This window comes from Pipistrellus hanaki (assembly GCF_964339955.1).
Source record: "Pipistrellus hanaki genome assembly, chromosome: 12".
Classification (NCBI taxonomy): Eukaryota; Metazoa; Chordata; class Mammalia; order Chiroptera; family Vespertilionidae; genus Pipistrellus; species Pipistrellus hanaki.
Window position 1 is genome coordinate 13,533,901 of NC_140514.1, and position 26,964 is coordinate 13,560,864.

General features: G+C 41.9%; 1 protein-coding gene across 3 annotated transcripts in view; it reads right to left on the reverse strand.

Moving 5' to 3' along the window:
* The window catches only part of CLIP4 (CAP-Gly domain containing linker protein family member 4), a 48,796-nt gene extending 22,367 nt beyond the window's left edge, over window positions 1-26,429 (reverse strand). Inside the window, exons 1-9 of one of the 3 annotated variants that reach the window (XM_084900785.1) lie at window positions 26,326-26,429; window positions 17,796-17,943; window positions 14,503-14,642; window positions 13,642-13,735; window positions 11,916-12,077; window positions 9,879-9,997; window positions 7,159-7,395; window positions 4,874-5,009; window positions 1,250-1,390 (exon numbers count right to left, since the gene is read on the reverse strand). In XM_084900785.1, the coding sequence (XP_084756911.1) occupies window positions 1,250-1,390; window positions 4,874-5,009; window positions 7,159-7,395; window positions 9,879-9,997; window positions 11,916-12,077; window positions 13,642-13,735; window positions 14,503-14,642; window positions 17,796-17,928 (1,162 nt within the window). In that variant the 5' untranslated portion in view covers window positions 17,929-17,943; window positions 26,326-26,429. Of the gene's footprint in view, window positions 1-1,249; window positions 1,391-4,873; window positions 5,010-7,158; window positions 7,396-9,878; window positions 9,998-11,915; window positions 12,078-13,641; window positions 13,736-14,502; window positions 14,643-17,795; window positions 17,944-24,943; window positions 25,085-26,325 lie in introns of those variants that run through there. The other 2 variants (XM_084900784.1, XM_084900786.1) reach the window with 2 other exon arrangements.
* Window positions 26,430-26,964: the final 535 nt, after the last annotated feature.

Here is a 26,964-nt window from a genome sequence, read left to right on the forward strand (position 1 = left end):
TACTTCTGAAGGACCTAACTAAACAGATATCCCAAGCTCATCATTCAAAGACTGAATATTATAAAGATGTCCATTCTACCCTGATTTGAAGTTTAAATGCAATACCCGTTAAGACGTCAACAAATATATTTTAAATGAAACTTAACGGCTTTTCCTAAAATTTACACAGAAGTGTGATTTATAAGGGCACAAATAGGTAAGACACTAATTCAGGGTAGGAGGCTTTCTTCTACTGGATGCCAAGAAGTATTTTTTACAAAACTACAGCAATTAGGAAGTGCGGTGTTACACAGGGATATTCAAAAAACCCAACAGAACAGGTTGGAAAGGCCATCAAAGTTGCTGGACAGAATCCTTCAGTCCCAACAGAAAGCCTTTTCTGCATTGGGTCTGAATGAGTTAGCAAGCATGCGTCGCACTCCTGTTTTGTGCAATGTGCTGCAGAGCATACAAAAGGACAAAATGCCCTCACCATCTGTTTAAACTTCAAATTTCACCGACAGAATAAAAGACCTGCCCGAGTACCGGAGTCAGAGGACAAAACCCAAAAGAACAAAGAACAGTCAGGTGGTGTGGATCAGAGTGTGGAGCAGTTAGGGGACGAAGAGATCAGAGAGATCTGGGGTCACTGGGGAAGTTTAATGGAGAAACAGGATCTGAAAAAGGAAGGACAGGATCACTGAAGCCTCAAAAGGCAGAAGTCAAATGACTGCGCTGGGAAGCGAGCCTGAGACCAAGCTCTCAGCGAGGAGGGAGATCAACGTGCTGCCCGCTGCCCGGGGGGACAGTGAGATGCAGCAAACCATCCTCGACTCGGGAGCCATCCGACTCCATCAAACAGACAAAGCGCTCTGGCTGCCAGGTCCAGGAGTCAGACCTGGGTTTTTTTCCTGATAAAAAAAAAACAAAAAAAAAAACACAAAAACACAAGTGACTGAAACTCCTGAACAGGTGACAAACATAAAGCAACTATGAAAGATTTTTAGAGGTATAAACTCTAACTCTGATGTTAGAGGAGGAGAATGGTAAGATTATGGAGATAGTAGGAAGGAAAGGAACAGATCTGAAATACTCTTATCAGGAATTAAAATCATAAACTATGACTGAGCTTTAAAAATACACTAAGATGCAGGTTTTATTAGATTCGTAGTTAGGTAGCAAAGGGGGTGTGAAACAATCTACTTATGAGACATTCCACAAATAAGATTGAAATGCTGAAGGAGATATTTAACTTTCTGGTTGGACTTACCAGTATTCACTTTCGATGTTACATGAGCCACATCAATTTTCTGGGACCTGGTGAGAGGCACAGCTTTTGTAGAAGGAGAGTGGATTATATTCTTCCTTCGATCTTTTGCTTTACTTATCTTTGAAAGAGGTGCAAAAATGCCTAAGGGAGAATGTAGAATTTTGGTGTTAAGCAATTTAAAAAAGCATTTCAAAACCAGTACAACTACTTAGTAATATCAATCTTTAAGTTCTTTTTTAGCACCCACTAGGTGTCCTGTAGTGACAGACAGAAAGACACAGTACATGCCCTCAAAGAGCTTACAACCTAGTTGTCAAGACAAACAACATACACAATAACTTGAGAATCCCATACAAGACACATAATCAGACGTTAAGTGAAATATAGGGGAAAGAGAAAAGAGTAAAGGTCACAGTTTTCCATTACAATCATTTCTAAGATATTGACAAATAGCGCACTATATGATATAAAAACCACTCTTCTGTGTCACTTTATCGCTACCTCCTTTCAGACTCATATTTTCTCACATTAAAGCTTTTTATGTCCACGTTTTATCTCTCTTCAAGCCTGTACAGCTTTAGAAGACAAAATTCAGTATTGCTCATCTCTGCATTCCCCCCACTGTTCCGAATTACAGTGCCTTACACATACAGGGAAATAAAAAATCCTTTGAGTATAAAATATAACCTTTCCTAAACGCCTAGCCCTCGGCTCCTGCCGGTCAGAAACAATACAGTGTGTGCTGGGGAAGGAGGCATGCATGGACACAGGGAGGGAGTGCCAAATGCAATGGCTGGGAGCACAGAATTCCATTTAAAAATAAGTTTATCCAAAAAAAAGTATACAGTATCAGTAAGTATGTATAGACATCACAGTGGATATGGACTATAAATAACAAGATTATCTTGCTAAGACATTTTTATTTTTAAAAAAAAAAAGTCCAGATATTTAAAAAGAAAATAAAGTCCTAATATGTATATTATACACTTCCATTGAGTGTTTATAACCTAACTGAAATCATGAGTAAAATGTAATATATTAGAACCAACTTATTTTAAAATTGTAGAAATGATCAAGATTCTACAGAACGTGAGTGTTTTGTACTAGCTCACAAGTATAACAAGTGTCAGCGGTGATACTTTGCTGCCGATCTTGACTCTTTCCTCCCCCTGGACTCTACAATGCCGTACCCTGATTTTCCTACTTCTTTGATTTATCCACAATGTTCTGCTCTGTCTCCCACCTACCCAATTTTCCTTGACTTTCTATTCTTTTCTTTGACAAACACGTACACACACACACATACACACTAGCCCTTGATGATGATCACATTCTGTATTGCCACGAATTTGGGGGGGTGTGGGGGGATTATTTTATATCTGGAAATATAAATGTATACAATGCTACTGAAGATGTGTGCCCAAAGATTTCGAGGTCACATTTGCATATTGTGAGGAGCAAGTAGATTTCAAGAGCCAGAGCAATCTCTGGTTTACTTCTATAACCCGTCTGGACTGGGCTCAGAACACCACGCTGGCTCGGCAGGAAGATTGCTCCCACTCTTTTGCATAACCCAACGCATGATTCTTGCCCCCCAACTTGCCTTCAAGTTTGTAAAGGAAGACAGAGGCAAGGTTCTTGGGGGTATCCAGCTTTGTCCTAATCAAGCATGCCTCTCCTTTGGATGATGAGATCTTATATTATATTACAATATAAGCACTTCCCAGCCATCTGATTTACATCTGCCATGTGTGTTGCTAATGGTTTTGATCTTGCCCTTGGTCTGCTTGACAGGTGCCAAGATTAGCTAATAGAGGAAAATTAAAATTAAATTCTTCATCTCTCACAACTAACCATATAAATTCCCAATTGTTTAAGTAATGTAGTTTAAAAAAATTAAAACATTCAAAAGAATAAAACTTAGAACTAATGATTATATTAGGAAGATCTAGCTAAGCTTAAGTGCAATGTAAGAAATTTTAAAAGGCAAAGACCTTTTAACTACATAAAACTATATGTTCAAAAACACTGCAAATGAAGTTCAAAGGCAAATGACAAACTGAACAAGATACCTGTAAGAAATAAAAGAACTTCATATCCTAAATATGTATTTGTATTTTTAAAAACTCTTACTGCTTTAAAAAAAACAACACTAATATCCCAAAATGTTAACTGACAAATAATATGAATATATCTTGGTAACTGTCAAGATAAAATAAAAAATACATATACTACCATGAAATATTTAAGGGTTTCATTTCTCCACAATCAGAGAAATATGAATTCAGACAGAAATTTTCATCCATCAAATTAGAAAAAAAAGGAAGTGGAGACACAAAAATCACAATATTTAAAAATTTGGGGAAATTATATTGGTTGTCAAGTAAAAGTACAAAATATATAACTATATATAATCCAAATTTTGTTACAAAGTTGTTAAACAGAAAAAAATATAGATGGTTTTCTTCTTTTTCCTTTTTTATGTTTTTAAAATCTTATACAATGATCATTTTTAAACAAAAAAAAATTAGTAATGGACCAAGCAAATGAGGCTCCATCATAAGTGTATGACAGAAGGAAACTGGTCATTTGGATAAATTTGTAACAGCTAGCAAATAGCTAACATTTTTTGAGTGCTTACAGGGAATCAAGCACTATGCTAGGGGATTTATATATTCATCAACACATTTAATCCTCATAGTCCTTGTAGTATTGTTATCCCCATTTTATAAAATATAAATTGAGGCACAAGAAGAGAAAAAAAAAAGGTCACACAGTTGGTAGCTGGAGAAGCTGATTCACACCCATGCACTCAGACTCCAAAGCCCACACTCTTCAGCAATTTACCATATTGCCTCACCGCCGGGCAATAAGATGAAATATGGTGCAGCCAGGGAAATGAATGTTCTAGAACAGTGGTCGGCAAACTCATTAGTCAACAGGGTCAAATATCAACAGTACAACGATTGAAATTTCTTTTGAGAGCCAAATTTTTTAAACTTAAACTACTTCTAACACCACTTCTTCAAAATAGACTCGCCCAGGCCATGGCATTTTGTGGAAGAGCCACACTCAAAGGCCAAAGAGCCACATGTGACCACTATTCTAGAAGAATATTTCATGGCAAGGAAAAATATTCACAACACAATAACGGTCAAATTGAAATCAATGTGTCAAGGGTACGTGTGCGCGTGCACGTGTATATGTGTGTGTCTGGGTGTGTGTGTGTTAGAGAAAGAGAATATGAATTTAATTAAACAATCATTTCTCGGAAAAAAAAATGTCCCAGCTCAAGAGTGTGGAAGTAAAGTTGGCCTCATTTGCTTTCCAATCTGTCAAGTTTCCAACCGCCAGGCTCTGTATTTCCTTGATAACAAAGTCCTCCGCTCAGTCATGATACCAGCACAAGCAGGAGTTTCGGAGGCCCGGGGACCTGGTGTTCTCCTGTGAGCACGCCTCCCAGTCCCTGAGCTGCTCTCGGCAGGAAAAATGCAGCCCCTTCGGTTATTAATAAGCAATGGGAAGTGGGGGCAGGGATACAGAGTTTTATTTTCCGACAATAAAAGAATGAAATTTTGAGTATTTGAGCTTATTTATCATTACGTCAGATAGGCTCCTCCTTACCGTATTTGGGGGCACATTTAAAGTACTGGACTTTCCCGACACTTCCATTGTTTTTCCCTTCCGGTTCATCCAGCTCAATGCCAGCCCACTGCCCACTTGCAAATTCAGTTGTTCCACAAAATCTTAATGTTCCAACCTGAAGAAAATGTAAATTAGAGTAAAATGTAAATTAGCGCATTTGTGATGGAAAGACTTGACATTTTTAAGATGTCACTTCTCCGAAGCCTGATCTATGTTTAACATAACTCATTCGAAATCCCAGCAGGATTTTTTTTACAAAAATCTATAAGCTGATTCTAAAATGTCCATGGAAAGGCAAAGGAACTAAAAAAATAAAATATTGAAGATCTAAAAATATCCGATGGCAAGAACTGCTATAAAGCTACAGCAATCTGACAGAGTGGTTCTGAAGAAAGCACAGCCATTAGAGCAATGGAGCAAAATAGGACCCAGAAATATGCCCACACTTATACGGTCAATTGACATAGAAGCAAAGGCAATTTGAGAGAAAGAATAGTCTTTTCAAAAATGGTGCTGGTTCAGGGACAGAGAAGCATTGATCAGATGGTCAAACCTCAGAGGGAAGGCAGGGGAGGGTGGGAGTAAGAGAGAGAGATCAACCAAAGGACTTGTATGCATGCATATAAGCCTAACCAATGGACACGGACGCCAGGGGGGTGAGGGCATGAGTGGGGAGGAGCAATGGGGGAATAAGGACACATATGTAATATCTTAATAAAGAAAAAATGGTGCTGAAACGAATGGATGGAGGGGAGAAAAACAAAGAGAGAGTAGGGGAGAAGGGAAGAAAGGGACGGGAGGGAAGAGGGAAGGATTTCTATCCACAACTAGTACTTTATACAAAAATGAACTCAAAACTAAATGTAATACTTAATATTATAAACTCCTAGAAGAAAATATAGTAATTTATTAGATATATTAATACTAAGCCACAATCCATAAAGGAAAAAGTTGACAAAATGGACTTGATTAAAATTTAACATTTCTGCTCTTTGAAAGACACTCCTAAGAGAATGAAAAGCCAAGCAATCGGCTAAAAGAAAATAAAAATGTAAAGAAAATATACAAACATATTCTCAACCAAAAGTTAATAAAGAAATATTTTCTATAAATTTGACTTGGGATCCTTTTTCATTTTTTCCCCAAAAGTTTTTCTTCTGGCTTGTTTTGACACCATGTGTGTTTTTCATGGGTGTCTTGCTGATAGCATTACAATTAATTTTCTAAAGTACAAATTTTCTAGATGTAATTTACTTTCAGGATATTTTTCCTTACATGATATTCTTCTACTTTCTCCCTTTTTTAATTTAAATATTAGGAGGCTTTTGAAAAATTTATAATATATTCTTGATAGCTCACTACAGACTGATTCATATGCCTTTCAGCATAACGATTATTGCTTGTCTCATTTTTTATTCTTATAAATATATTTCTAGTAAGACATGATCTCACTCAAGTGGTGAACAACATAGACTTATGAACAAGAACAGACCCAGAGATAAGGAGCCATGGGTCAGACTGTTGGACCTCAAAAGGAGGGTAGGGATAAAAGGGAGAGATCAACCAAAGGACTTATGTGCACACGTATGAGCCTAACCAGTGGTGAAGGAATGGGGGGGTTGAGGACAAATATGTGATACCTTACTCAATAAAGAAATTAATTTAAAATATATATATATAAAGAGACTGGAAACAAGAGGATAAAGATGAACCCAGCTGACTGGTATGTTCATTACTACGAAAGACGCTGAATATTAATCCTAAGGTAAACCAATGTTCTGAATTCATAATTTCCTGGTACTTTACCCCACAGATAGGACAACGAAAAGCTGACAAATGTCCTGTGACTATATTCCCCTGGAAGTCGGTAAGCGTCATTCTCAGTGTAACAGTCAGCAGCTTACCGCCCTTTCTGAAGCCATTTTCTCAGTAAATCAGACTTCGTCTCTGTGAAGCACTAGTAGGTGTGGGGGAAACATCACGGAGGAGGGCAGAGGCTGCCCTCCATTCACGCGGCAGCTCCTCGAGAGTCGCTCCTTTCCCATTCAAGTGAAATGTCTTCATTATTCAGTTCATAAGTTTATACTCTTAAATCATGCTTTATGGTAAACAGGCATTTCAATTTCACATTTTCCATTAAGTATCTTTCTACCTACTTACTGAACTTTTGTCAAAGATTCAAAACTAACCACACTGGATGCACCCCAGACCGCAGGCACAGTGACCTTGAATGCAGCTGCAGACACCGTAGTTGGTTACTATACCTTCTGTCCTGCAATGACCACCCGGTCCCCCAACTTCAGGCCGGCTGAGGTCAGTACTGCCTTGCTAGCAGCACGATCGGAGCTCAGGGGCGCGGGCTTGGAGACATCGCACGGCAGGGGCACCGCGTCCAGCAGCATCTGCTTGATTTCCTTGGCAGTGGCCGCGGCATCGGCCATTTCCAAGGGCATTTCCACGGGGTCAGGAACCACATCGGCGGGCATCTCCCCTTTGTCGTTCTGCAAGAAAAGAGAAAATTTTCACTTCGCAATTACTTGGAGCTCTACAAAGTCATATAAAAATTTTTTTTTTAATATTTCGCCCAGCCAGCATGGCTCCATGGTTGAGCAGCAACCTACGAACCAGGAGGGGGTCTGAGGGGTGCGGGAAGAGACTGGACAAAACCTTACACCCATGGATGAAGACAGTGGCGGGGGGTAAGGGCATGGGATGGGATTGGGAATCAGGCGGAGGGGAGCTGTAGTGGTGAGGGGAGCGGGGGAGAGGAACACCTGTAATAATCTGAACAATAAAGATTTATTATAAGAAAAAGAAAAAACATTAAAATAACAATGATTATTTTCATGCAAATATAAGAAGGCTTAATTATAGAATTCCTTTTTTTTTCTTTTCCTGAAATAGTGGTTATCAGAGCATGATCCACATGGTGACTGATTTTTTTTTTTAAGTACTAACCTTCAAAATATGGTAATCTATTATTATTTCTGGCATGAATTGGCAATTTTCCTCGATGACATACCTCGCTGTGTGGTAGGCAGTTAGACAGACATGAGCAGACCAAGGATGATGGAAGAGGTACGGTAGATCACCAGGGCGGAAAGCCCCGGCTGCCTAGCCAACAGGCAAAACTGGAAAAACAAGGCCCTTCCTCCCCTAGGAATCTGGTCAGATGGTTTGACCCCCTGACCTTTCGTATCACTGATCTTACCCATCAGACACTCCCTGACCTTTCCTTCCCTGTTGCCAGTCTTGCTGGTTGCACAACCTTGGAGAGGGGGCTGGAGAACGGCCCTCAAGCATTACACGCCCCCGGGACAATGAGGTTCTGACCCACGTCATGTACATCTAAGCCTCAGTTGTGTTTCAGCTCCAGGCCCAGAAAAACAGCAAAACCAGACAAATAGCTGGCATCAGGGCCAGCAGCACTGACTAATGGCCCTGCCCTGGCGTCAACCAATCAGTGGGGACCATGACCTTGAAGGCACACACCTGGAAAGCTGATGAATATTCTATTAAGATCTCCTCCTGGGACCTCCCCTAAATCTCACCCTTAAAAGCCCTCAGGACGAGGACCCCAAGTGCTCTCCCTCCTGGAAGCAGCCTTGTGCCTTTCCCCTCCCTCTCCACCCTCACCTTTCCCCCCCTTCTCCCACCCATTACCATTACCTTCCTCTCCTAAGCTCCAAGACCCCTTCTTTTGCCTCTGTGACTTGTTGCCTGAGCCCAGTTCTACCACTCCCTCTACCTCTGTTACTCCTATAGTGTGAGCCTTGGCTCTGAGTTCCTTCCTGGCCAGAACTCAAGTAACCAAGTACCAAGGTTGCTGAACCCAGGTCTGGTCTGACTCCAGTGGTCTAACACCTGGTGCCTTTCTCGCCACTGCCAACAACTGCATCTTGCTAAGTTCAAAATATTCTCTCCACTAGAGGGTTTTGTGAACAGTTTACCAGCAAAAGCAAACACGATCACCCTCACATTCCGGCCAAACTGAATTATCGTCTTCTAGCAGTTGCTCATGCTACTGTCTGTGCCTAAAATGCTTTTCTCACCTCCTTCCTGTGTGTACCTGGTTAATTTTAACTAGGTGTGAGCACTCACTGTCACCTTTGCCAGACACCCCTCCTATACAGGCCCTCTGTGCACACCGTGCACACCCCTCTACCACTAAACTTAGCACACTACAGCAAAACCACTGCTTACTGACCATCCTCCCCTCTAGACTCTACTCTCTTTAAAGACAAAGACTTTTACCTCCTTTATTGTTGCTTTCTCCTAGTGCCCAATAAACAATAGGGAAGGGGGAGAGGAAGGGAGGAAGAGTTAATAAACCAACTGATGAGGTTAAACAGGAAGAAAAGTGGCAAAGAAGTAGGGGGGGGGGGGGAGAGAGCCAGGGAAGAGAAGAGAAGAGGCTCTCTCACACATTTGCCACTCTTGCCTGTGAAGAATCCCTGTCACTGGACTAAAAAAAAGAGCCACTGCTGTGAAAACAATAGAATACGAAGGGATTTAAAGTTTATGGAATTCAACCCTGTGTGGTAACTTTGTAAGTCAGTAACATTACCATGAAAAAATACATTTTTTCCTTTAATTTGATTTTTTTAAAGTTCACTCCATTTTTAAATGTGCATCTTTCAAAATTGTCTGGAATAAAAATTTCTTTCCAAAAGAGTTTAAAGTATAATTTAATACTGAAATATAACTTGAATATATGCATTTGTATTTGACAGTTAACATTTATAAATACACCAAAAGCCAAATGAAAGATCCTTAAACACTTGAAGGAGCACTTCATGTTACTGAACGGAAGCAGGTTTTGTAGACTCAATACCAGGATTTAACACCATTACTCTTTACAGGGACACACAAATATAAATTATTTGCTTACATGTTTTTCAAAAACATCATCTAAAAAAAAAAAATCTAGATTCAACTCTCTATGCACTGTTAGATGGTTACATTTTTTAATTTAACTTCTTACCCGGAATGCAGGATTGGCGCCAAGCTCCAATAAGCATTTCACGGTGCCTGCACACAGGTTATACGCGGCAATGTGCAGAGCTGTCCCGAAATTAAAGTCACTGCAAGTAGCATCCACATCTGCAACCAAACACCACAAGTATATTAACTAAATTCCTAAATGTGGCTAGTGTCATGTAAAAGGGGACAGGCTGGGGGTTTGGGGTAATGCTGGAGGGATGAGCTTCATTGGCCAATTTTTGAGACTTAACCCACCAGAAGCAACATTTCACAATGGAACAACATTTTCATATTACAATCTGGTTAACCAATTATGTTCTCAGCATAATAAAATTTCATTATAAAATGGATTAATGTTATCGGCTTTCTAACTATCACAAACTAAACTATATTTAAAAGCAACTAATGGCAATAATACATATTTGTGGAGACAACCATCTTCACACCATCTCTCATTAAACCTCTAATCCAGGGGTCCTCAAACTTTTTAAAGTGGGGGCCAGATCACGGTCCCTCAGAGAGCTGGAGGGCCGGACTATATGAACTACTAATTCCTACTGTAACACCTCGGCTGCGCTCACTGCCCAAAAAACCTGGCGGGCCAGATCAGACTCCTCTGTGGGCCGCATGTGGCCCGAGGGCCGTAGTTTGAAGACCCCTGCTCTAATCTATTTACCAGGATGACTACAATGAGGCAGTAGGGTTTAGGTCAGGCCCAGAAAACAATGGCCCACGAGCCAAATCAAAGTCACCATCTGTTTTTGTAAATAAAGTTTTACTGGGACATAGCCACACACATTCATTTACATATTCTCTATGGCTACTTTAATGCCACAACTACAGAATCTGGTAGTTGCAACAGAGACCATAAAAAGCCTAAAATATTATATTTACTATCTGACCCTTAAAAAAAAAAAAAAAGCAGAATGTTCACACCCAGAAGAAGTTAAAAACTAATTAAAAATATAAATGTCTACATATTGTACTCTTTCATAATACTTTATTCAACAAATGTTTGGACTTCAGAATAAGAAATAAAATTTTGCAATTCTAAGGACATTTTAATAACTTCATAAATTATCATGATCCTATACTTAGAAACAAGAAATCCTTCAGATTTGGGGATCCTATTTTGAATGTTTTCTACAACAAGAGTTTACTATACCTCCGGTTCTGCCAATCCTACCTTCATCGAATCACCCCAGCCCACATTCCTCACCTCAACCGAAACCAGCAGGATGTGCTCAAGACAAACTCTCCTGCCTTATTAAAGACACCGTACCATCAAGAGAGGCATTCCTCCTAACAGTATCCAAAAGGCAAACGGGGGTAAGTCAAAGAGAAAGTGGACACTTACACACAGCCGAGGTTAGAAACCAACATTCTGGGAAACTTATTTACTGAATCTCTAAGTCAAGTTATCTAAACGTGGGGAAACACTGCCTTTAACTACTGTGCTTGTTCTCCTAATTTCCTGAAAATAAAACTGACCCCTAAGACAACCAGAGGAAAAGTCAATTCTAGGATGCAATTTAGACATTCTCATGTTCAAGTTTAAGATATCAAGACAGGAAGAGAAAAAAAAAAAAAAAGGCCATATAAAAAGTTATCATTTCATAGACACACAGAATTTCAGAACTGAATACCATCTAAAATAAATACTCTTTTATGATTTCAATGCTTAGCTCTGAAGATTTTATTGCTCTATTTCTGGCTACTCAAATAGGACAAAGGAATTATATAGCACAAAGATTCAATTACAATTTATAAAATCATGTTATCCTGGGAAATTTGCAGAGAGATAAAAACCTGGAGAACACTTTTTATTTTGTATCTCTTTGTACTGAGCCTTTTTGTGAAAGGATAGTAACTAATCTTTACTATAGAAAGTTTAAAACTATTCTTGAAAAAAATGAGATGGGAGGTCATATGGAGCAAGATGAATTAGGAAGGAAAAAAAATTCTTTGAATTATCATTTTCAGGCCACTAATAAAATATTCAATGAGTAACATCTAATGGCGATCTTATAGTACTTGCCTTTTGGTTTGGATGTCTTCAAAATCACTCTTACAAGCTCAGGGACATCAAAATAAGCAGCATAATGTAAAGCATTCATATTTGTCCAGCGACTCCGCAAACTAACATCTGCTCCCAGATCAATAAGTTGAGTTGCAAATTTTACAGCTGTATCAACATCACCTAAGGAAGGTTTTTAAATTATTTCTCTTCCGTACAAATTTAAGTTCCAATGGATGGCTAACCATGACCTCATTTCAAAAGCCAAAGCAAATAGTATATATTGCATATACACTTATACCTCAAAGGAATTTAGTCTAAGAAAATAAGGAAATATTCAGAGTTGTGGATAAACACTTAGCTGTAAAGATATTCATCACAGTACTTTTTATTATGAATAAAATTCTGAAACAACCTAAAAGTATAATAATAAGAAATCGGTTAAATAAATTATGAGACATCCATAGAATGGAATACTACACAGCCAGTAAAAACAACACATGGGACCAGTGCTACTCAGAGTGGGCTGCAAGGATTACTGCCAGTCCCAAAATAAAATTTGTTTGTACTTTTTATAGCCCTTTTCTTTTTTTCCTATAAATCATTTCTTATAAGTATATTAATTGAAATATCATTTTATGTCTTTTGAAAATATTTGGGCTTGTATTTTATATCTTTACTACTGGGTAGTCGGACATCCCTCTCACAATCTAGGACTACTGGCTCCCAACTGCTCACCTGCCTGCCTTCCTGATTGCCCCTAACTGCATCTGCCTGTCAGCCTGATCACCCCCGAACCACTCCCCTGCCAGCCTGATTGATGCCTAACTGCTCCTCTGCCAGCCTGATTGCCCCTAACTGCCCTCCACTGCAGGCCTGGTCACCCTTCACTGCCCTCCCCTGAAGGCCTGGTCACCTCTAACTGCCCTCCCCTGCAAGCTAAGTCCCCCCAACTGCCCTTCCCTGCAGGCCCAGTCGCCCCCAATTTCCCTGGTCATCCCTAACTGCCCTCCCCTGCAGGATTGATTGCCCCCAACTGCCCTCCCTTGCAGGCGTAGTCCCTCTCAACTGTCCTCCCCTGCTGGCCTGATCACCCACAACTGCCCTCCCTTGCAGGCCTGGTCCCTCCCAACTGCCCTCCCTGCTGGCCATCTTGTGGCAGCCATGCTGTATCCACATGGGGGCAACCATTTTTGACCACATGGGGGCAGTCATCTTGTGTGTTGGAGTGATGGTCAATTTACATATTGCTCTTTTATTAGATAGGATTTCATTTTTTATTATTTCATTTTATAAAAGTAAAAGTCCGTGATAGAAAGAAAAAAAAAGAATCCTTCACTATCAATAGTTTAAGAAGCACTATATCAGACTATGGAAACAGGGAAATGGTCACAACAGTTAAATAACAGAGGCAAATTTATACAATAAGAAAACACCAATTTTGGAAAACATGAGCACATGTTATATATGAAGAACAGACCCAAGACAGGCCTAAGGACTGGGGCCTCAGGGGTTGGGTTGCCTAGAAAACTGAGCTTGGATCCAGAAAGGCTGGGAGGTGCCAGGAGGCTGTTAAGACCACCTTGAGAAAAGGGAGAAAAGGCAGTAAGTTTCTGGGAGGACCTAACTGAATCTCACTTGTTCAGGGAATGCTATCATCAGAGCCAGGTGCTCCCCCGGGGACTATGGTTGTACAGGCACCAATACAGATGTTCTAAGCAATTTAATAGGTTTACCACACACTTACCAATACCATGAGCTCCGGACTTGCAGGTATAATGTAGAAGAGTCATATCTGTCAGTCCATCTCTGTCATTCACATTGCAGCCTCTCTTAAGAATCTGAGGAAACCCAGGAAGAGGTGATGACAACAATTACTGAAGTCCACTGACTTTGAACCGATGCTGGGCAACAAGTAAGCCTGCCTTTTTGGCCTAGTTCTCAACAACACGTATAGACAGAACTGGCTTCTCTTGAGGAGAGATCTTATGTCTGCACCCAACAAGAATGAAAACTGAACTTGCCAACCGACTGAAGGAAATTTATGAAGAGTATTACAAGGTAATCTAGCACTCCAAATATGTCCCTTAGCCTCTCAAAGAGTAAGCAAAATTCTATTTATCATGGGTATAAGGGTATTTGAAAAGAGTGTGAGCACGCTCTTCCTACAATATGATAATATGCTGGCCAAGGAAACCAGTTACTCTTTCATCCCACCTTCAAAAAATATTTTTAAATTGTATTTAAGCCTAACTCTTTAACAAACGACCCAAAAGTATAGATAAAACATGATGATAATCAAATACCCTCATGAAATATTTCTTTAAGTTTACAAAATTAATTTGTACAAGAAAGAAAGTACCAAAAATGCCTGCTCCTGTGAAGAGTCTACAATGTCAGAATCCCATACGTAAGAGAGTGAGGAGCGTGAGGGAACAATGGAAAGAATTTATAGTACTAACTATTTAACTATAGTAAAAACGTGGAAATACAAAGAACAAACATCAGACTCTTTAAAAGGTCTCTCTTTTATCACCATCTTTCCATTTAGATTGGGAAGGAGGGGGATCTATGTGATTAACAATCCTAAATTGTGATAATTTCTTACCTCATTCCCAATAATGTCAATGTTCTGCTGGACCTGAGGAACCCACTGTCTTAAAATGGCAAATAATTCTGATACAGAAGTTTTGGGATCAAAGAGAATTTCCTGGCATGATGTATCATTTGGATCAAAGAAAGAGAACTCTGAAATAAAAGGTGTAAATTAAATATATTAAAAGTTACAAATAAATAGGTTTACCATACACTTACCAATACCATGAGCTTGGTACTGGTAATATCCTGAAAATACTAAACAATAAGACCAGAGCTTAAATGATTCCAATATTTTTAGATGTTAGAAAAAGTATATTTTTACTTTAAGTAATACTCAAAAACAAAATAAAAATTGCCAAAAAGTAGGAGGCATTCTTGAGTTGTTGTGAGGATGAGATTTCTATTTACCATCCCATAATTTATCATAGATGCAACAAAAACATAACCCTGATCTCAAACCCCAAACTTTCCAAAAATTATTTCTAAGGCAGATAAAATTTGTCAAGTCTGATCAATATTTTCACCTCTAAAAATATAAATGTGTCATGAAGAGTAAGTTCACAACTAAACAAATGAATTAGATATCTAAGCCATGAATTTATAAAAATAGGTCTCAAAAACATTAATCAATAAATTAAGTTGCAGAATAATATACAATATCAATCGCTTACAGAAAATTATAAACTTATAAAACAAAAATGCATATTGTTTATAGGCAAAAAAAGTATAATAATAAGATTTGGAATATTCACACTCAATATAAGATAGTTGTTACCGTTGGGGAGCAAGGGGAATTGACTCAGAAAGGAAAGTGGAGGAGATTTATCTTTAAAGTTTTATTTCTTTTAATAAGAAAACAAGAGCTAAAGGAAATACAACAAAATACTAATATTTGTTCATTCTGATGGTGGACATGTGTGATATACATTTTTTTAAATATATTTTATTGCTTTTTTAGAAAGAGGAAGAGAGAGGGATAGAAAGCCAGAAATATCGATGAGAGAGAATCATTGATCAGCTGCCTCTTGCACACCCCCAACCAGGGATGTGTCTGCAACCAAGGTACATGCCCTTGACTGGAATCGAACCTGGGACCTTTCAGTCCGAAGACTGACGCTCTATTCACTGAGCCAAACCGGTTTTTTGCCTTCACTGTTCTTTGCATTTGTAAATGATTTCCTTTTTTTTTTTTTTAAATGAAATACAATGAAAAAAAAAATACACAATAACAATAAAAGTAACAAACACGCCAATAAATTTGTGAGGTTGCTTAGACTTTCTATAAATAGATTTTTCATACAAACAACTATAAGCCTGCATTTGCCCCACCCTGTACACTGTATGTAAATTACCTTATTTCATCCTCATAACAACATATGAGATTGGTGTTATTATCCTCATTTGATCAAAAAATAAACAAGGGGATAGAGAAAATAAGTAATATGCCAAGAGTCAGTATTGTATTCCCACTGTTAAAGATAGCTAAGTGGCTAAATGGGTGTCTGTCAGAGCTTCTGAAAATAGAATTGCTATGCTGGAAAGTGAGTAAGGAAAGTTCAACTATAGGTCCATTCAGATTCTAAGAATCCATAATTCTGAAAATATAGACAATGTTTAATTTCAGTTATACAAAAGGGTCAATATCTATTGTCACCTTTCATTCAAAGTATTTATTCAACACAAACTGAGCAACTAATCAATAAATTACTTTATTAGCCCTACAGAGATAAATAAAAACAAAACATAATTCCTGCTCCATCCCAAAGACTTATATAGTCTAGGAAAGGAAATAAGACAACTATGACTCAAGGTAGAATTAGGTAAGTGTCATAAGCAAGGAACAAAGTACTTTAGTTCAATACTTTTCCCATATAACTAATTTTGCTATATCTGACAATAAACCCAGTCAATTTGTGTAAAAGCCGCAAATAATTCCCAGGATCTAGGCACAGATTTTGTGTAATACTTTCGATGATTTCAAGGTAATCCACTGCACAATCTGAACACATAAAAATAGCATACTTAGAAATGAATAGTTCTTAGAATGGATATGACTAAAAGGACAAATTTCCAATCCAATAATTTTTTTATATCTACTAATATTTAAAAATTGTATTATCTCTACCTTCAAAGATGATTTGAAATGGTGACCCAATATTTTACTCGAAAAATTCCAAATCAGAAATGTAACAAATCTATCAAATTTATCTCTGGTGTTCTTTTACCAACTAGCTGATAAAATAGGGTCTTGGGGAAAATTTATCTAAATAGATAAAAACTGGGATACTCTTAAATTTATATTTTACCGAGGAGATTTAAATGAACCAATTTAAATAAGAACCAATATCATTCCATGGGAAGGTCTCACCCTCCCTGATTTTTTTTAGTTTTACTATATTTTATTTGTGTACTAGAGGCCCAGTGCACAAATGCGTGCACAAGTAGGGTCTCTCGGCCTGGCCAGAGATCAGGGCCTATCAGGGCCATCTCACCCAGTCCTGAGGGACCATAGGAAGTTGGCTGGACACAGGAGGTTGGCTGTGGGAGCACACTGACCACCAGGGGATAGCTCCTGCACTGAGCATCTGCCCCCTGGTGGTCAGTGTGTCCCATAGCTACCAGCAGGTTGTCCGGTTGTAATGGTCGCTTAGACTTTTATATAGACATAGATAGATAGATATAGATATAGATATAGATATAGATATAGATATATAGATATATAGATATATAGATATATAGATATATATAGAGATATAGATATATAGATATAGATATATAGATATAGATATATTGATATATTGATAATTACAATGATGATTGAGACAGGGTCCAAATTAGACTTGCTTGTGTACTAAAACTTGTTACATTGTCACCTGAGTTTGGGGCCTTTCAGGAGAGAGCATTTCCTGTGTTAATTAGAATTCTAGCATTTCAAAGACCACAGGGCCCCTAGAGATGGCTAGTTGACAGTGCTTTCATGTAATTTTTCTCACTATATGGATTTGTAAACAAGTTACTATATTTAACCAAAATAAATACATGAATACCAGAAGAATGCTAGATGTCTAAGCACCACTGCATCCTGAAAATAAGTTCCTCTAAATCAATCAAGGTGCATAAAATGAGCTTTTTACCTAGTAAAAATGCTGATAGCAGAAATGAAATGTTTCATTTAAGTGGCAGAAAAAGCAGTTGTATTTTTGATAAAGGAAAACTTTAGCAATTTTAAAAATTATGAGCATAAAACAGACATAAGGCAGAAGTTACCAGTTCATAGACAATAAAGTCAGCTACTTCACATACCACAGTCGGAAGGCATTGGTGCTGCGGAAATGGAGAAGGTCACGGGTGTTTCTGAACCTGAAAACAAAAACGGGTATCTTCCGATCAGAGACTCTCCTTCCAATGGGAACTCTGGGAGGTCCTCTATGGTCATCTTTCAGAAAGCCACCTGCAAGGAGAGGAGAGAGAAAGCACGTCACTTGTGAATGCCACTGAGAGTGACTGCCTTCACCATAAACAGCCTGTGTCCTTTTAATATCTAACTTACTGACCTTACTGACACCTTCAACTTCAACCTTCAAGAATCACTTTAGAAAGGAAGCAGGGGGAGGGGGCTACCTTTTAGCAAACATACCACTTATAGCACATGTGTCAAACACAAGGCCCGCGGGCCAAATCCAGCCCGCCAGGCCTTGCAATGTGGCCCGCACCGCGCTGTCATCACTGCACTCCGCTGTCAGTTTATGACATTGTCAGTTTATGACTGTTCAGTAAACCATTCAGCCCGCGATTTAGACTGGATTTTAGATTTTGGCCCCTTCTCTGATTGAGTTCGACACCCCTAGCTTATAGAGTCAGCAGTACATACTATCTTTCTAGACAAAGCTCAGGAGCCATATTATTTCCCAATTATAGGTGAAAAAAAATGTTTAAATGTTGAGCTAATCTAAATGGGTGATGTTTTCTTTACTCACAGATATTATCCCTGGTCAATGGACCTTTAACTTCTCATGGAATCTGACACCCAATAGCTCTTGCACATGCTCATCACAGGAACACAATCTAGTTTAGGATATTCTCATTATTTCCTGACACCCCAGAAAACTTTAATGAATGTTAATCACATCTCTCGTACAAATCTAAAAGCCCACTTCTGCCGAAACCAGTTTGGCTCAGTGGCTAGAGTGTCGATCAGTGGATATAGAGAGTCGGTCTGCAGACTGAAAACAGTGGTCGGCAAACTCATTAGTCAAAAGAGCCAAATATCAACAGTGCAATGATTAAAATTTCCTTTGAGAGCCAAATTTTTTTAACTTAAACTTCTTCTAACGCCACTTCTTCAAAATAGACTTGCCCAGGCCGTGGTATTTTGTGGAAGAGCCACAATCAAGGGGCCAAAGAGCCGCATGTGGCTCACGAACCGCAGTTTGCCAACCACGGTCCTAAAACATCCCTTCAAGATTAAAAAAAGAAAGAAACTGAAAGAGCATTAAAGGCCGAAGTCATTATGATTTTTCCCAAGGATGCATTTTCATTTTTGTGTGTATAGACTGACTTCTTGTTGTGAAAGATGAGTTTGTTGGCCCAGCCACATGGGCATGAACACGCAGTTCTGAAAATATAGAAGCCCTTCTGTACCAGTTAGTAAACATCAGCCACTGCCCTCTCCACAGGGATCTCCCTCTCCTGGCTGCCCCATCCCACCGCCAGGACCAACCCCAAACCCCATCTCCACAGGACCCATAGCTAAGGGAAAGGGGACTGCAGCAGGCACCTTCAACACTGCACCCCAAGCAGCTTAGTTTCCATCTGTTTTAGATAATGGCCTCAGGTAAGGCTTTGTCTGCAGAAAGTATTCAGTGTGAAACCCCTTTGAAAACCCCTGCTCAAGGTCAGCCCTTAGGCCACATATGTCAAACACAAGGCCTGCGGGCCAAATCCAGCCTTGCAATGTGGCCCGCACTGCGCTGTCATCACTGCACTCCGCTGTCAGTTTATGACATTGTCAGTTTATGACTGTTCAGTAAACCATTCGGCCCGCGATTTAGGCTGGATTTTAGATTTTGGCCCCTTCTCTGATTGAGTTCGACACCCCTACTTGCAAGGCTTAGGCCCTTGCAAGTTTGCACAGTCCTGGATTTCTGAGAATGGAGGCCTTTCTCCCAAACACACTAGCTCTTTATGAAGCCAGTACGTGTCTGGGCCAGAGGCGTCAGGGTGCTAAGGAGGTTCCCGCTCTGTCTTCCTCACACCAGGCTGGCAGATCAAAGGCTGGGTGTCCAAGGGCTCTAATGGGTTTTCCGGAAGGTCATGCTTTTTAAACCATATCCCTATTACCTTTTCCCCAGACAACATGAGTGGTTTGAATAAATTTGCTGTAAATTGGACTGGTGTTGCACCAAGCCAAATGATGTAGAAAGAAGAGAAAATGTTAGTGAAACTGAACTATGAGGTCAAAAACCATCCAATTTCTTTTGCATCAAATCTTTAAATATGAAATATTAAGACTGTCTATATACTTTTTAAACATAAACAAAAAACCGTATTACAAAGCCAAATGAAAATGATTTTGTATATCTCAGTAGAAAGAATAGAATAAGTGAAAATAGCTAATTGATTGTGTCCTCTAGCAGATTATGCCTTGCTATTATTACTCAATGTGCTCTACTACATGTGGTTAACCAACCTGCCATCTAACTTAATCATCTTTACCATCACCACCCTTGTCTAAGGAAACATCACTTCTCCAAGACAACTGGTTCCTTCCCAACTTGACTCACATGTTTGCTAAATGATAGCAGGAACTAGTAAAGAGTAAAATGGTTTCGTTGTTCTCATACGGTGTATGTTTACATGGATGTAGAGATTATCACATATTAAGTAACCCAATTCAGTGTTATTATGTTAACAGTATTCAAGTTTTCATGGATACTAGAATGACTTGCCACCCAATACTTTGAATCATTTTGACATTAACCTTGCTAAATAATCCTATATAATAAAAGGCTAATATGCAAATGAACAATTAGCACAACAACTAGTCACTATGATGCACACTGACCACCAGCGGGCAGACACTCAACAGAGAGCCGACCCCTGGTGGTCAGTGCCCTCCCACAGGGGGAGCCCTGCTCAGCCAGAAGCTGGGCTCACGGCGGTGGGGAGAGCCTCTCCTGCCTCCGTGGCAATGCTAAGGATGTCGCACAACCGGCTTAGGCCAGCTCCCCGTGGCTGTCAGACATCCTCCAAGGGCTCCCAGACTGCGAGACCCCCCTGGGCTGAGAGGACCACCCCCCTCCCCAAGTGCCTGAATCTCATGCACCAGGCCTCTAGTAGGAATATAACAAGGATTGGTGTCACATGGCATGGTGATCTTCCTTAAACACTATCCATTCTAAAAAGTAGCACATGCCACCAAGACCACCCTCCTTTCAACACTGTAGCTTCTCAGTGTAGAAGTAACTCAGCTTTTCTACCTGTTAGCCTCCAATAACTATGAACAAACTATTCCCTGCAGAGAATGAAGCTACCTTTAGCACAGCTTGTTAAAACGTTAAACATGTAACCACTGCCTACAAGGCACTACACTGATCTGGATGTTTCAGGAAATAAAATAAAAAATGAGTTACAGATGGTCTCGGGCTTACAGTCTACTAGGGTGAATAAAATAGCACTAATTACTACAGATGATGAAACAGAGGGGATTTGTTCCATAACATAAGTACCCGGAACATGCCGTGTGGCATCTCCTGAGAGTCAGAAATGGTGTGGGAAAGGAGGCATCCCCTAGGGTACAGGTCTTAAAAGATGAGTAGGCAGAGATTTGGGGCAGAAATGTAAAGGGGGAGCACTTAGAGGAACATAGGCTGGAATGTGCTCTACATCCCGGAAAACAGTGAGAGGTAAGGCTGTAATGGCTTTTTAGGGCTTTACTCAGAAGTACTTTAAATACCTGATCACAGACGAAACCTTTTAATTCCATGAGCACTGGGAAACCACTGATTATTTCAAAGGAGGCTGTCCTACTGTTCAAGCTGTGTTCTAGGAAGACTAGCCTGACTACAATCACATTTGGAGACTCGTAATTCTTCAGCAGAGTGAATAAGTGGTTATCATTCTAAGTTGGTTAAGAGGAGCCACCTTTCAAATTTCCTTTTCAGAGTGGGTTTTACATTCAAAAATGTTTTCTAGAAGTGATCCCCAAAGCACCTTTCATTTCTTTGCAGACTGTTGTGATTCTTAAAAGAACTGTATCTTATATAATATAACTATCACTTGCCACAGGAGTTAGCTTAGTGGCCTTCACATACTTAATAAATATTCAAGTCCTCGATTCAAGATGGAAAGATGAGTCATTCAACACAATGTAATCAACTTCATCATTTTACATGTCAGCTACTTCAAGTTCAGAGAGCTGTATTACCTAACCAATGGAGTGAACATTCTTTGTATTTTGTCTTCGTTCCATTTTTCCCCAGTTCTACTTCCTTTCCTTCATGAAATCCCAATAGTCTGCCCCACCAAAGGAATCTATACACCTCTACAAACTTTTGTATAGCCTTAAAATCCTTATGCAAAAGAAATTTCTAGATGGCATGACACCTGAGAATATTGGTCAAACTTGGAGATATACTAACCTGAATGGAGTACATACTTTCATTTCAAATTCTACTATGGTTAACTGGTGATAATGGGTTATACAAAGTAAAGCTTAAGATTTTTAAGTTGGCCCTATTTAACTGTGTACATAACAGATACATTAAGTAGATTCAAATTCCCCAAATCTTTATTTATATATGAACTAGAGGCCCATTGCACAAGATTCGTGCAAGAATAGGCCTTCCTTCCCCTGGCTTCCCTCCCAGTTGCCTGGGAGCCTGCAAGTCTTCACTCCTGGCTGCAGCGCTGCTCCTGGAGCTCCCTCCACCCTCCCCCCTCCCCCTCATGGCAGATGTCCCGCCCCACCCAGCCAATCCACGCCTGCATATGCAAATTAGCCTACCATCTTTGTTAGGTTAATTTGCATACTCACTCCTGATTGGCTGATGGGTGTCACAGATGTGCAATTTGTATACTTCTCTTTTATTAGTGTAGATCCCATCCTATCCCATCATCCCAAATCAGCTCTGAGCAAAGCATCTTGTAATATGGCTATAGTATCTCATGATTTCTCAAGGATTCCTGGTCCATGACCTAACTCAGAATGGTGGTGAGTGGAGAGGCCCACTAACTTCTTCAGAGTAGTTGAAGGCTGGTTAGGGCCTCAGGAAGGAACCTCCCGGAGGCCTCCAGATGCCCTCGGATTTACGTGGAATATGGTTAAAGGGCAGCATCCCTGACCTACTCAACTAACAGGAAACCCAAGCTGTGTCCACACAAGTTGGAATCATTCAACTTCACACAGCATTTTCTCATGAGTCTTCAAGAAATTCCAAAAAAAAAAAAGTAGCCCAACCAAAATAAGCATTTAAAATACGTCCTCAGCAACCCATGTCCATGAAATCTGTTTAACCACTAAGCAGAGATTTGCAGTATTTGATACTGAGTTTGCTCTAGGCCTAGAGAGAACACAAAAGATACCTGCCCTCCAGAAGTTGATTTAGTCCTTCAGCAAATATTTATCCAGTGTTTCTTACTGAATCCCAGTCTGGGCATAGCACACATAAAGAAAACAGATAAGCCTTCGCCCTCACATAGATTATAGCCTACAAGAAAGGTGTAATTACTGTGTAACTGTACTAAGTGCTGGAGTCAAGGGGGCAGGGGGGACTTCCTGAGGGACTAATAATCAAAAGCTGTGGTGCCCAAGCAGGTAGCTTCTAGTTACATGTGGCAATTTAAATCAAATTAAAAGCTCAGTGCTCCATTTCTCTAGCGCCATACACGTGCTCAAAAGCCACATGTGGCCAGTGGCTGCCATATGAACACGGCAGAAAAAAACGTTCCCTTGGTCATGGAAAGTTCTGAAGGAAAACTGTGCTGCTGAAAGGCCAGGTGAGAAAACAATACAGAGATCCTAAAACAAACAACAACAACAAAAAGGCTAACAAACTAAGCAAGCCGGCAACAGCATAGGTAATTACAGATCATTACCCAGGGAACAGAAAGCCTAAAAGGAAGCAGATATTTGTAGGTTCAAACAGGGGGAAAGAATTAATTCTGTAACATTAAGAACACTAGCGTATGTTTCCAAACTGAAGCTGTTATGAACAATCAAAGACAGCATAAAAAAACATTTTTTTTTCTTAAAGGCCTTGCTGGTGGGAACTGTATCTGGTCATCTGAAACGTCTGAAATAAAATCCTACATGTAATATATATTCTGTGCCAAATTTTCTATAAAATAGAAATAAATATATTCATTACATTTCAAGATCCAATCTTACAGCCCAGGTCCGTCCATTATCTAACGAAAGCATTTAAAAAATGCATATTTATGTTAGCAAAATAAGATAGAACCGGGGAGGCTTTGCAGCATAAAAATGAACAAAGCTAGACTTCTGCCATCTTCCATTCTGTTTTCCCTCCATCGTCGCTGCATGTCCTGCGCCACGTGATCTGCCATTGAGGCGGCTTAAAACTGTGGTGCATCCGACTGCTCTCTGGCAAATGTCAAGGTGCACGTGGAAGTACAATGAAAAGATTCGGGGGAACGTGTCTCCGAAGAGGGTTGAAACATTTCAAAGGCATGATTTTTATCCTATTGATATATCGCCGCAAGGGGAACCACCATCCAGCTGGGAGCACAGAGCGAGGTAATTACCCCCAGGAGACTGTCATGCTCTGATCCATATCAAAACACTGTCTCCGGGTTTGTATCCACACTGCCTGTGGTCTCTGGGGGGAGGAACCACCTGACATCTAATGGGAAAGAAAGCTGACATTATAAACCCATCACTCGGATCCACAGGGATGACGTCTGAGCCGAGCCTCTCGCCTCTCGGTGGGGCAGGTCTCGCGCGTTTCACCAAACTTCCCCATTATTCCCACGATTTAAAATGAAGGAATCTCGGGGTAGCAAAAAAATAGTCATTTGGTTTAGTTCTGCATTCCCAGTGGCAAAAGGTTTCTTATTAACAATGTAATATAAGCAAGGCGAGGGCGGAAGAGGCCCATTCCGGGAGCAGGGCCGAGCCAGCACGCACCCCCGTGCGCGCGGGAGGCGCTCCCACGGGCGCCGGGCGGTCAAGGTTGGAGCCCAGAGCCCCGCCCGCGGGCGCCGGCCCGTTCCCCACGCGGCGCGGCCTCTCCTCCTCAAGTTCACCCTTCGGAGGAACGGGAACGGGCACCCACATCCTCACGGGTGAGCCCCGCCGCCCCAGGGAGGCCTCGGGGAGCCGGCGACCCCGGCGCCTCCGCGCGCGGCCCTCCCAGAACCGCCAACCGCCCGCCCCACGGGCACCCGCGCCCCGCCCGCTCGGCCCGCGGCCCCGCGCGCTCCCGCCGCACCTGCCTCCTCGGGTCCCCTCGGGACGGGCTGGGAACGCGGGGGCGCGGACGGAAGGCCGAAAGGCGCGCCCCTCTGCCCGGCCGGGTCTCCCGTGGCCGCCACGGAGCCTCCCGCCGCGCCGCGCCGGACCTCCAGGGCCCCCCCGCCGCCGCCTCGCGCGCGCCCGAGCCGGGCCCACGCGGGTCCTGCGCGCGCGCGCAGTGCAGCCTCCCGGGTCGCGCGCACGCGCAGCTGCGGGGGGTGGGGGGGCGGGGGCAGGACAGGGGCGCGCCTGCACTCGCGCGCCTCCAGCCTGAGCCCCCAGCCTCTGCGGACAGAAGGTTGGGCCTGGAGGTTGGTTGGAAGGTGGTGGGGTGCTTCCTGGGTTCACCTGGCGTGGAGCTGGGCCGCTGGGACTCTCCCCACACCCTGCCCCCGCAGCCCGAGGCGGGCTCTGGAGGAACCCCGCCTGGCCCAGGGCAGTGACCTGGGAAGCAGCCCTTGGCCTGCTGCACACTCTTCTGTGAAAGCTCTTAGCCGGCCTACTCGACCTGCCTCCCGAGCTACGAGAGCTCCTACCACCTTCTCTGGAGCAGGGACCTGGTCTCATCCGGTTGGGGCTCCCCAGCATCTAGCCCTCACCCCCCCCCCCAACCCCCTTGCACAGCCCAGAGTAGGTCCATCAGTCAGTTGCCAGTTTGCAGGTCTGGCTGGAAAAAGCCCAGTCATTGATACGCCCAAAGTGGGACAATGACACCCAAGGGTGTCAGGGTAGAGGCCGGAATGAGTAGCCACTCCAGAAGTTTATTTCCCCTGCTGTGTTGGCCCTTCTCACCCCCTCCTCTCCTGGTCCCCTTCTCCCTCCCCCAAGAAACAGAGAGTGGTGTAAGTGTGACAGCGAACAGCACGAACAGCACGGAGGCGAACATCCTGGATCTCCATCATCCAGGGGGAGGGGAGGTGTTATGTGACGCTTCAGGAGTCCCCTCGATGAAGCAAATAAGTCCACTGCTTCCCATGACTGAGGTTTTCACACCCAGTCAGTAGTGCTGCGCCCTAACACCTCTCTCTGAGGCCCTTTGTTCTGGCTCCGATATACAGATTGCTACCCTGTGTTTCTATGTTCACCAAGCACGGTGCCTGGCAGGGGCTGACACTGAGTAAATACCTGCTCATGTCTCTGCAAGAACGTCCTTCCTTTGAAAGCAGCCATTTCCCCTGTCGTCAGCCTTGTTGAGACGTTCATCCGACCTTAGGAGCTAACGTCCCCCTCCCTGCATCTCCTCCTCCTTCTACCCCAGGGAACGTACAAATTGGACCTGACTCCTAGCAGGGTCCGGAGGACAGGCATTGTCTGTCCCTGAGGCTGCTCCTCACAGGACAGGGTGATGGCCCCACTCACCCGCAGGTTGAGGGACTCAGAGGTGTGCATCGCAGCTTGTCTGAAGCTCAGGAAGGAAACGGGGTGTCCTGGTGTGTGGATAGGAGAGAAACGGCCACCTCTTCCTACTCCTATGCTCCCATTAGCACAGCTCGGAATACCAAAACCGGGGTTTGCAGCAGTCGCATCGCATTGCTGAGTGGGGTGGGGCATGCTGTCACTAAAACCCCTAGCACTTGCACAATATGTAAATGCCGTGACCATCCCACAGCTCCTGGTCAGCTGCCAGGGACTCTGTCCCTGCAGGTTTAGCGTCTTCCTGCTCTCTCAGGGATGATAAGCCAGGCAGAGGCTTACTTCTCACTGGGTGTGTGTGTGTGTGTGTGTGTGCACTCCACCTCCCTCTCCCTGCTCTCTTCTACCCTGTTCTGGCATGACCCCGCCCAACTCTTTAACTGATGACAAGAAGGAAGACAGTCTGCCCTGGCTGGCTTTCAGTAACCATAACTGTTCCCTGTTGCCAGTGAGCCACAGAAACTCATAAAGACCCACGTGTGACAGAAGAGGCTATGGATGACGTTTCCACGGGTATACGGTTCGCTTTTATTGCCGATTTAAATTGTTCCTCTGAGACGCCCCTTTTAGTAAATGGCAGGGTGT